The sequence below is a fragment of the Canis lupus genome, chromosome 3 (assembly GCF_011100685.1).
Source record: "Canis lupus familiaris isolate Mischka breed German Shepherd chromosome 3, alternate assembly UU_Cfam_GSD_1.0, whole genome shotgun sequence".
Lineage (NCBI taxonomy): Eukaryota > Metazoa > Chordata > Mammalia > Carnivora > Canidae > Canis > Canis lupus.
In genome coordinates, this window is record NC_049224.1 from 55,458,746 (window position 1) to 55,471,333 (window position 12,588).

The 12,588-nt window shown below is 41.0% G+C and overlaps 1 protein-coding gene across 1 annotated transcript in view; it reads right to left on the reverse strand.

Moving 5' to 3' along the window:
- The window catches only part of HDGFL3 (HDGF like 3), an 80,787-nt gene extending 68,430 nt beyond the window's left edge, over window positions 1–12,357 (reverse strand). The window contains exon 1 of the mRNA XM_038532971.1: window positions 12,191–12,357. Coding sequence (XP_038388899.1) covers window positions 12,191–12,274 — 84 coding nt within the window. The 5' untranslated portion in view covers window positions 12,275–12,357. The remainder of the gene's footprint in view (window positions 1–12,190) is intronic.
- Between the last annotated feature and the right edge of the window lie 231 nt (window positions 12,358–12,588).

Consider the following 12,588-nt stretch of genomic DNA (forward strand, 5'->3'; position numbering starts at 1 on the left):
TGGCCCACCACATGCAGGACTCTGAGGGACAAGGACCAATGAGAAGTGCCCAGAGCCAACTCAATATTATAAAGCCACAAGGAAACTACTGAAAGACACCTGGTAAACCACAAAAGCATTTACTGAGACTTCACTAGGTTTCTACCATTGTATGATAAGGAGTTTGGTGCTCCTGGTAGGTAATTGTATTTTTTTTTTTTTTTTTCTGGTAGGTAATTGTTAGGTACATCTTAACACATGATGACAGGGAAAAAGAAGGGAAACTGAGTAAGAATTCAATAAACACATTTTTTAAAAATTTAAATTCAAGTTAGTTAACATACAGTGTAGTATTGGTTTCAGGAGTAAAATATGGTGGTTCATCATTTACATATTAACACCCAGTGCTCATCACAAGTGCTCTCCTTAATGCCCACCATCCAGTTACCCCATCCCCCCTCCCAGCTCCCCTCCAGCAATCCTGTTAGTTCTCTATAGTTAAGAGTCATTTATGGTTTGCCTCCTGTTTTTATCTTATTTTTCCTTCCCTCCTATGTTGATGTTTTGTTTCTTAAATTCCACATATGAGTGAAATCATATGGTATTTGTCCTTCTCTGACTGATTTTGCTTAGCATAACACATTCTAGTTCTATCCACGTTGTTGCAGATGGCAAGATTTCATTTTTTTTCCCAAGATTTTATTTATTTGAGAGTGCATGAGCAGGGGGAAGGGCAGAGGGAGAAGCAGACTTCTTACTGAGTAGGAAGCCCAACATGGGACTCAATCCCAGGACTCTGAGAGGACAACCTGAGCTGAAGGCAGATGTTCAACCTACTGAGCCACCCAGGCATCCCAAGATTTCACTCTTTTGATAGCTGAGTAGTATTCCTGTGTGTGTGTGTACATACACACCTTCTTTATCCATTCATCAGTTGATGGGCATTTGGTCTCTTTCCATAACTTGCCTATTGTTGATAGTGCTGTTATAAACCCTGGAGTGGCATGTGCCCCTTTGAATCAGCATTTTTGTATCCTTTGGATAAATACCTAGTAGTGCAATTTTTGAATTGTAGGGTAGTTTTATTTTTTAACTTGGAGGAATCTCTACTATCCTCCAGAGTGGCTGCACTAGTTTGCATTCCCACCAACAACGCAAAAGAATTTCCCTTTCTCCACATCCTCACCAACATCTGTTGTTTCCAGAGTTGTTAATATTAGCCATTCTGACAGGTATGAGGTGGTTATCTCATTGTGGTTTTGATTTATATTTCCCTGATGAGTGATACTGAGCATTTTTTCATGTGTCTGTTAGCCATTTGTGTGTCTTCTTTGGAAGAAATGTCTGTTCATGTCTTCTGCCCATTTCTTAACTGCATTATTTATTTTTGGGGTGTTGATTTTGATGAACTCTTTATAGATTCTGGATACCAGCCTCTTACCTGATGTCATTTGCAAATATCCTCTCCCATTCCATTGGTTGTCTTTTAGTTTTGTCGATTGTTTACTTCACTGTGCAGAAGCTTTTTACTCTGATAAAGTCCTAACAGTTCACTTTTGCTTTTGTTTCCCTGGTCTCCAGAGACATGTCTAGTAAGTTGCTGCAGCCAAGGTCAAAGACGTTGCTTCCTGTTTTCTCCACTAGGATTTTGATCATTTCCTATCCTACATTTACGTCTTTCCTCCATTTTGAATTTATTTTAGTGTTTGGTGTAAAAAAAAGTGGTCCAGTTTCATTCTTCTGCATATTCTACTCATTGATGTCTAGTTTTTCCAACATCATTTGTTGAAGAGACTGGTAGATATTCTTTCTTGCTTTGTCTAAGATTAGTTGACTATATAGTTGAAGGTCCATTGCTAGGTTCTCCATTTGGTTCCACTGATCTATATGCCTGTTTTTGTACAAGTACCATGCTATCTTGATGATTACAGCTTTGCAATACAGCTTGAAGTCTGGAATTGTAATGCCTCCCACTTTGCTTTTCTTTTTCAACATTACCTTGGCTATTTGGGGTCTTTTCTGGTTCCATACAAATTTTATGACTGTTCTAGTTTGTGAAAGACACTGGTGTTACTTTGATTGAGATTGCATTGAATGCGTATATTGTTTGGGATAGTACAGACATTTAAATAATATATTCTTTTAATCTAGAAGCATAGAATGTTTTCCCATTTCTTTGTGTCTTCTTCAATTTCTTTCATAAGTGTTCTATAGTTTTCAACGTACAGATCTTTTACCTCTTTGGTTAGGTTTATTTCTAGATATCTGATGGATTTTGATGCAATTGTAAATAGGACCAATTCCTTGATTTCACTTTCTGCTGTTTTGTTACTGATGTATAGAAATGCAACAAATTTCTTTTTGTTGATTTTATATCCTGAGACTTTGCAGTATCAGTTTTAGCAATTTTTGGTGGAGTCTTTTGGGTCGTCTACATAAGAGTCTCATGTCATCTGCAAAGAGTGAAAGTTTGACTTCTTCCTTGCTAATCTGGATGCCTTTTATTTCTTTTTGCTGTCTGATTACTAAGGCTATGATTTCTAGTACTATGTTAAACAACAGTGGTGATAGTGGACATCTCTGTTATGCTCTTAATTTTAAGGAAAAAGCTCTCAGTTTTTCCCCATTAAAGGTATTAGCTGCGGATCTTTCATATATGGCCTTTATGATGTTGTATATTAATAAACACAAATATTTAACTGAATTAATGTCTTTGGTTACAAGTTAGCAGACTATAATATAGGGTCTATGATCCCTAATTAGCAAACACTTATTTCATATACATTTCAACATCTGATCCCATAGGAAAAAGGGGAAGAGAATAAGAATTATCCTCCCTGTTTTACAAAGAGGCTTGATGCCCAAACCTGACAAGCCAAGACAATGGTGGGATGAAGTATGTGTCTTTTAACTCCTCTGTCTCATTGTTCTTCCCAACATCACAGGAAATCTTGCTCAGTTATCTAGAGGATATCCTTCTAAAGGCTTAAGCTCACCAATTATTAGATTACTTCATTCTTTTTACCTGTATGTGGTTCTCTGTTACCATACAGCTATTTACCTCAACTACAGCAAATTCCTATTTGGTAAGAAGATAGAATAGAAAAATTCACTTACCTATACAGCTGAGAAGTGATTACATATATAAGTAGCAATGAAATAACACATGAAGATGCTATTATAGGGATTAAGAAGACAGTGGCTAGTAGTAGTTCTTAAGATTTAGCTTCTAGGCTGTACTGAACCAGTAACACTCGTAACTGCCCTACTGGTGTTCAAAGTATATGTATTGTTTCACACATAAAGGTTTTAGAACCTATACTGAGTCAGCACTGTGCTATTCATTCATAATTGATTTTAATGGGTCTCTGCTTTCTCTGTATGCATAACTAATATCTTGTTTAGTTTTATACTGCCTTGTGTCAAAGGGCTTTCAAAGAGATATAGGCTAGAGGAAAATAACATAATAAATGTCACAATAAATGCTGACTTCTGAGTGCCAGCCTTCCACTAGCTTCTGAGTACTACATATATACACATATGGTCTTCTTACCACCAAATACGTCTTAAGCCCCTTTACTTACTCTGCATTTCTTATGTTCCTGTGACATTCTTAATGGTCTGGGATTAGCACTCTTACTCAGTGTATAACCTTAGGTGAATTTATTAAGTCTTGGTTTTCTTATGGGAGTATCTACCTTATAGCAGTGTTATCAGATATTTGTTCTAACTTGTAATCAAGACATATATGATACATAATTCAATATGTTATATATTATATATATATATACACTCTGCCTAACTTGTAAACAAAGAAATTAATTCAATTAAACATTTGTATTATTTTTTTTAATATTTTACTTATTTACTCATATGAGAGAGAGAGAGAGAGGCAGAGACAGAGGTAGAGGGAGAAGCAGGTCCCATGCAAGGAGCCTGACATGGGACTTGATCCTGGATCTCCAGGATCACGCCCTGAGATGAAGGCAGCACTAAACCGCTGAACCACCCAGGCTGCCTGAACATTTGTATTTATTAAACTGACAAATATTTTTAAAAATTTGAATCCTCAAATTTTAATGAATATGTGAGAAAATAGATATTCTCTTATTCTCCTGCTGGGTAAGACAGTCAAAACTTCTCTGGAGAACAATGTGACAATAAAAATCCAAAGTTTTAAAACATGCACACACCCCTTGACTGAGAAATATAATTCCTGGAGAACTGTCCTGAGGAAGTAACTAATGATTTAGCTAAAAGCATATTTCTCGGGGATCCCTGGGTGGGTAAGTGGTTTAGCTACCGCCTTCGCCCAGGGCGTGATCCTGGAGTCCCAGGATCGAGTCCTACATAGGGCTCCCTGCATGGAGCCTGCTTCTCCCTCTGCCTGTGTCTCTGCCTCTCTCTCTCTGCCTCTCATGAATAAATAAATAAAATCTTAAAAAAAAAAAAAAAGCATATTTCTCAGAGTATTATTTTATAGTATGAAACTGAAAATAACCTAGATGTCCTATAACAGAAACTGGTTATAATTTATGACAAACAGATCTATACTATAAATTACCAGATGGCTATTATAAATAATGTTATAGGAATATATTCATTGCCATTGAAAGTCATCTAAGATAGTGTTTTAGTGGGGATAAAAGGCTGCAAAACTATATATATTACAAATATGTACTTACACATGTAGGTGCATATTCATGATGCTTATGACTAGGTAGAGGGGTATTAATCTTTCTATAATGAATATTATGACTTATGTAATAAAAACTTTTTACATGGACACCTGGGTGGCTCAGCAGTTGAGCATCTGCCTTTGGCTCAGGGCGTGATCCTGGAGTCCCAGGATCGAGTCCCACACTGGGCTCCCTGCGTGGAGCCTGCTTCTCCCTCTCTGTTGTCTCTCATGAATAAATAAATAAAAATCTTAAAAAAAAAAAAACTTTTTACACAGATATTTATAACATAAAAGTCAATCCATTCTCTCTTTTAAATAATTAAAGATATTTTAAAAGTCTACGGTATGAAGAGGGGTGCCTGGCTGGCTCAGTCAGTGGAGAGGGTGACTCTTGATCTCAGGGGTTTGAGTTCAAGCCACATGTTGGGTATAGAGATTACTATAAAAAAAATTTTTTTTTTGGAGAGTATGAACAAGCAAGCTGGAGGTTTGGAGGGAGAGAGAAAGTCTCAAGCAGGTTCTACGCCCAGTGCAGGCCCCATGTAGGGCTTGATCTTATCATGACCTGAGCCTAAACTAAGAGTTGGATGCTTAATGGACAGCCACTCAAGTGCCCTCAAAATAAAATCTTTAAAAGTTTATAGTACGAGAAGATTGTTTTAGATGCAAGGAACACTAGTGACTTTTAAGGATCCTCTACAGTCAGTACTCTGTGGTAAAAGACCAGGTTTTTTAAAATCTCTAATTTGTTATAGACTGACATTTTTATAAAATATGTGAAAGATGAATTATTAGAAAAATAGAAGTTTCGTTTTAAAAACTAGATTCACAAACATAAAGTCATTCTATCAGATGGCTTTAAAAAAAAATTTCTAAACTCTTACTCTCAACTCCTGCACCTATCTGGTCATTGACAGATAACGTTCTGCAGACCATGCTCTCGGTAAGCAAGGCTCTGAGTGATTAAGAAGCCTTTTTGCACTGGACTAATCACTGCATCAAGTAGACTGGATTCTCATTGAACATCTGGACAATCTTCTGCAACAGAAGAGAACTTTCTCCAGTAAACAGGAGCATTTGGGCTCTTCCCCTATTATGTTTATCATATTTACTAGCCTACAATGTTTTTCTTATGCTAATAGACAATTTCAATTAAGTCATATATAATTTTAAACCACCAGTCATTTTCCAAAAGAAGCAAACACCATCTCATATAGTAAAAACCTGACTTCAGAGAATTAACATTTTCCAAATCCTGGGGAAACAATAATCATTAGGGCAAAGCAAAGGGATGATGTGCCAGAAATACAGATTCCTCTGGTTGAAATGGGAGCAATGAAAAATGTTCATGTTGATACTGAGAGTTTAAGTTGCCTATTTGCTCCCAGAGTTAAGCAGAAGAAAATGAGACAATTTACCAATCCCTTGGTGACATGAATATAGTCCCCGGGGGAAAGCCGAATGAATCCCTGCCACTCTGAGGAATGAAACAATGATGGACTTCTCTGGACTCATGTCAAAAAAATTGGGAATTACAAACATCTTATTTTATGTCAAGATTAAAAAGAATTTAAGTCCCAAGTGATTCCCTGAAATTATGTAGCCTAGCCTCTAGAAATAAAGGTTCACAGTTTAGTAATTTATTGTCAAAAGCAAAAAAATTCAAACTGCTATGGATCAGAACTAAGGATTCTCAATCTGTATTTATACTAATAAAGGATATAGAAACACTTTAATTACGGAATTATATTTTTAAATTGCTGCAAATTTAATCTGTTTTAGAAAAATGAAACTCTACCTAGCACAGTACCTTACATACAGTAGGTGTTCAGTAAAAGTCTGGCTAAGAGTTTAGCTCTTCAAGCTGTCCTAGAATGGTTAAGTCAAATGCTTTATTTTTGAGTTGTATCAGGTAAAAAGTTGAGAGCTAGATCCTAGATCAAAAATAAGATAAGCAGGGACGCCTGGGTGGCTCAGTGGTTGAGCGTCTGCCTTTGGCTCAGGGCGTGATGCTGGAGTCCCGGGATCGAGTCCCACATCGGGCTCCCCGCATGGGGCCTGCTTCTCCCTCTGCCTGTGTCTCTGCCTCTCTCTCTCTGTGTGTCTCTCATGAATAAATAAATAAAATCTGGGGATCCCTGGGTGGTGCAGCGGTTTGGCGCCTGCCTTTGGCCCAGGGTGCGATCCTGGAGACCCGGGATCGAATCCCACATCGGGCTCCCGGTGCATGGAGCCTGCTTCTCCCTCTGCCTGTGTCTCTGCCTCTCTCTCTTTCTCTCTCTGTGACTATCATAAATAAATAAAAATTAAAAAATAAATAAATAAATAAAATCTTTAAAAAAAAATATGATGAGCAATGATTTAGTAGTGAAAGGAATAGCAGGACCCAGATACAGTTAAACAAAAGATAGGCGGAAACCAGAACTAAAAAGAAATGTAACGAGAAAGTTGTGAAGTAGTAAATGAAGTTTCTAAGACAGTCAAAAGGGAACAGGAAGATGCAAATTGGGAGCACTGAAGCCTTAAACAAGAGAAACAATTTCTCACTGAAAGCTAAGAATACAATACATACAATCCATGAAGAAGACTGGAGTATTAGATTCTTTCCCCCCAATTCATACAAAGTATGTATTTTTTAAATTGAGGCATAACTTACACATAGTATAATGTGCAAATCTTAAATGTGCAGTTTGGGAAGTCTTTACAAATGCACACATCCAGATCATGATAACGAACATTTTCAGGGCTTCCTCCCAGTCATTAACACCTTCCTTCACTCATCATGAACTGATCACTAACCAATTTTGCATGTTTTTGTATCATACAGAATGTACTCGTGTTGGCTTTTTCCACCCAACCTCAAAATTTTGAAATACACCCATATTTTTGTGGGCATCGGTAGTTTGTTCGTTTTTACTGCTGAGCAGTACTCCATTGCATTAACAGGCTACAATTTGGTTTAGCCATTCTACTGATGGACATCTGGGTGTTTTTCAATCTTCTGCTAATATGAATAAAGCTGTCATGTATTAGCATTCTTGTACAAGTCTTTTGGTGGACATAAACACTCGTTTCTCTCGGGTATATGCCTAGAACAGATTGCTAAATTACAAGGTAGGCATGTGTTTTACTGTAGTAGATTGGGCCAGTTTTCTAAAGTGATCGTATCAATTTACTCTAGATTAGCAATGCTGGCACTTGAGTTCTCATATAAAGTTTTTATTTTTATTTTTTTTAAAGTTTTTAAATTTAAAAAAAGCTCTCTGGTTGAAACACAAGAGTTTTGCTTTTTATATTTCCATCTTTTAGAGCAGGGATAACATACAGAGAGTGCTCACACCTCAGGATATACAAGATTTGGAGGGAGGGTGTGAGAAGAAAATGTACAAGTTCTTTTTTTAGTTTCTTCTTTTTTTACCTAAAAAGTAAATTTTACTAATATTTAATACATAAATTGACACTAGTGTCCTTATTCAGATGGTTATATTTATTCACTTTGGGCAAACTGTGATTTATTGCCATTTGAGAGTGCTTGGTTGAACAAAATTAGGGAATATTCACTTCTAAATGAACTCTTGCCAAATGAACAAGTGGCTAAAAGGAGTCCTGCAAAGATAATACCAATACTGTAAGCACAAGCAAACAAGAAATGGCCAAACTGACAGTTCTATTATGGAAAAGCTCTTCAGAAAAATTGTGACTATCTAGTCATCTCACAAGAAACAGGCAAAGAATTTTCCAAAAGTTAATATTTAAAAAAAATATAGACTTAATCTATTACTATTAATATTTTGCTAATAAGAATTTTTTTTTGCTAATAAGAATTCTAAAACACAAATTTTATGTCATCCCCTTTAGTTTCTTTTGTATTTACTTTATAACGTATGTAATAGTACAAAGTATAATTTAAAGTAAATTTACAAAAAAAATAAAAATAAAAAAATAAAGTAAATTTACAATTAGGGCTACATGTTCAAATTTTTTTTTTTAACTCATAGAGTCACAATCAAAAGGGTTCATTCAGAGACTCTTGTTTTAGCATTTAATCATTAGAATACAAATGAACTTGTATTTTTAAGTCATACACAATATAAAATATACTCCATTAAGAGCAGCTAGTGGGGGCACCTGGGTGGCTCAGAGGTTGAGCGTCTGCCTTTGGTTCAGGTCATGATCCTGGGGTCCTGGGATCAAGTCCTGCATCCGGCTCCCTGCAGGGAGCTGCTTCTCTTCTCCCACTGCCTATGTCTCTGTCTCTTATGAATAAATAAACAAAATTAAAAAAAAGAAAAAAGAGCAGCTAGTGGGCTACCAAATGTTAATACATCTGAACAAAGAAGAGGACAGGGATTAACTGGGAAGAGCCACAAGGGAACTTTAATGGGTACTGACACTACCCTTTTCTTGCAAGGGGTATGGATTATCCCAGGGCATACATGTCAGACTCACTGAATGGTACGTTTGAGTGTATTTCAGTTTACATAAATTTTATCTCAAGAGGCAAAAAAAAAAGGGGGGGGGATCTATAAAAAATATTGACCTCTAGTTAATGATAATATATGCTGAAGTGTCTAGGAGTAAATTATACTGTCTGCGGCTTACTTTAAAATGCATTAAAATAAGATGGACTGCTGTATGGATAAAGGGATAGATACATGAATAACATGATAAAGCAAGTACGGTAAATGTTAATTGTAGAATTTAAGTGGTAGAAGGGTGTCCACTGTACAATTATTTTAACTTTTCTATACCTTTGAAGTTATTCATAACTTGGTGGGAAAAATAACCTGTTTACTCAAAAGTTGAATATTAAAAACAGTGTGGTGAAAACAGGGGAAAAGTTAGAAATTCAAAAAGGAAAAAAAGGTAAGAACACCCAAGCACTGCTGTTTGGTGCTTTTACACACACAATCTGTGATTTGAGAACTATGCCTATTTCTCAGACTAGTAAATCAAAATTTAGAAAGATTACAAAATATGCCTACCGTCACAACGTATGAAGCCCAGACGAAAGCTGAACGCAACCTGACCAAATGTGCTGGATGTCTGAATCCTCCAGGCCCATGTTCCATACAAGGGGCTGCCTTGGATCCAACGTCTTTCCTACAGCAGGGAAGTTGCTTCTCTATTCAAGCATGGACCTTCTCTGACGGAAGAGTCCTTCCTACAGTCTGAACTGCAATCTGTCCCCCCATGTTTTTCCTCCGAGGTCTGACCCTTTGGGGCCATACAGATTCTAATCCCCACATGACTGGCCTTCAGATCAAGTGACATTATTTGAAATTTGATTAAGTAGGGTTTTCTGCAGTTAACATTTTGTAACATCATCTACAATGCTATAGCTAGGTGTAAAATGGGGATAACATCTCACAGAACTGGAGTGGAAATAACATGAGAACATCTATGAAGCATAGAGCACAGTAACTAGTAGAGTCGGGACTCAAAAATCTTTTTCTTACACTTACATTTCCTTGGAAATTATAATATGTCACTCATCTCTTCTTACATTATAAAAAAAGAGAGAGAGAGAGATGTTCTTTCCTTGAGGAGTTTATGTTAAAAGGGAAGAGACATAGATTTCATGTACTTATTTTATCTAACAACCTGATTTTATTTTCCATTTTGCCTTGGTTTGGAATTATAACTTCTAGGAATTTCATGTGCAATTAGATCTACAACCAGAACTTCTTCTGCAGCACTTTTTTGTTCCAAAACTACTACAGGTGGCCAATGTACATAAGTAACTTGTTAATGAAATTTTAAGGTTTTTTTTTTGGGGGGGGGGACTCTCAAGATATATTTCAAAAGTAAGATTAAAGCAAGCTATTGGATTACAAGGAACTGACCAACTGGTGATAACAATCTTTAATTCACTCGTGATCACCTACAGGCACATGCACCAAAAAGCTATTTCTTGATAAATATATTCAGGGATCCCTAAAGGACTCCTGAAATCACAAGTCTTGCCCCTTTTAGCAACATGGCACAACAGTATGAAAAATAATCAGTTATTCCCTGCCCAATGAAAACTCTGCCTTGTTTGAGGACAACCTACAGCTCATATGAGGACAAAAGTTATTTTCACAGCCTAAGGGAAACTGAACCTCACTTGAAATCTGAGGTTGTTGGCACTGGAATGAATCCTAGAGATGATCATTTTATAGTTGCAGAAATGGATATTCAGACGTTGAAATGATTAGCCCATAACAGAGCCAGGGCCAAATACCAGGCCCCCTCCCCCCCAATTCTGGGCCCACTGTTCTTTCCATTTTACAATCATGCCAAACTAAATACAAAAAAAGTGATGTCCATCCATTACTTCAACTTCACTAATTTCAGCCTGGCCACCCGTGATGTCACTTCCTTTTGTGAATGGGTGGGTGTGTTGTGTGTGTGTGTGTGTGTGTGTGTGTGTGTGTGTGTTTTCCCCTTTCCTGGGTCTAGCTACCTTCCCTGGACTGTAATACAACATTTTAGAGCTCACACTCTTTATTTATACTATTTCCCACATCTGCTTCAGTTCCCCACGGATCCCAACGGAGCCTCCAAGATGCTCTGACCCTCCTTTTCACTGTATTTCTGACTCCAAACAACCGCCAACCAGGATTAAAAATCAAAAGTAAAAGCGATCCGTTTTTAAAGCACAAAGCACATACACACAGCGGTGTTGATCTCCTCACTCAAATGGCCTGATTAAAAATCATCATCATCATCATCATCTGATGCTGTGCATCACACGCAGATGCTTTCTAGAGAAAGCGCCCAGCGACAACCGCTGCGGGCCAGGAAGGGAGCGCTATTGTGGGCTGGGGCCGGGGGGGAGGGGGGGGGCCGGGAGGCCGGGGAGGCCCGGGAGGCCCGCGAGGCCGGGGAGGTCTGGGATCCGACCTGGAACAAACATGGAGGTGGAGAGGCACGCGGAGCTGCCCGGACCCGCCGGCCGCGGCCAGGCTGCGAGCTCCCGGCCGCCGGGACTCCCGGGACCGCGCTCCGGGAGAACTCAACAAGTCTGGATGGCGAACGAGGCGCCGCGAGACGGGTGCGCGGCTGCCAGGAGGCGCCCGCCGGCCTCCGGGTGACCGGCGGCCCTTTCCAGGACTGGCGGCCGCGGCCGCCGCCGGCTCGCAGACAGCCATTTGCATGACGCTCCCCTACGTGCCCCGACGTTCGCCCGGGACCCGGCTGCCCAGCCGCTACCCTGCCCGCGGCGGCGCCTCCGCCCAGGCCCGCCGCCCGCCGCCCGCCGCCCGGCCACCCCGCGGCGGGCCTGCGCCGGCCCGAGCCGCCTGCCAGAAGAGGCGGAAGGATGGCCGCCCTCGCCGAGCGGGCGCGGCCCGGAGCCATCCCTGCGGCCCGGGCACGTCCTCCGTGCGCCGCGCCGGCAGCCCCGGCAGCCCCGGCAGCCCCGGCAGCCCCGGCTCCGAGCCCCCGGCGCCCCGCGCCCGGCCGAGGCGGATGGCGAAAGGGGGCGGGCGCGCCATCATGAAGGGGAAAATGGTGGGCGGGCGGGCCCGCGGCCGCCGTACTCACCCGGGCCGGCCAGTGCGGGTAGCCCTTCATCTTGGCGAAGACCAGGTCGCCCGCCTTGTACTCGCGGGGCCGCGGACGCGCCATCCCGGCCGCTGCCTCCCCCGCTCGTCCTTGGTCGCCGCGAAGATGCCGGGAGGCCGCCCCCCCGCGGGCCGACGGACTGCGCCGCGCTCCCCGCGGGCCTCGAGCGGGCGGGCGAGCGGCCGCTCCGACGAGGGGAAGCGGCGAGGCGGCGGCTGAGGCGAGGGGTGGGCGGGGGGCGCAGCGGGCCCGGCAAATCACGGCCCGGCAGCGGGGGAGGGGAGCCCCCGGCCGCTCGGCTGTCGCCCGCGCCCAGGTCCCCGCCGCCGCCGCGCGCTGCTCACAGGCGCCGCGTCGCCTGCCTCATGCCGCCGCCG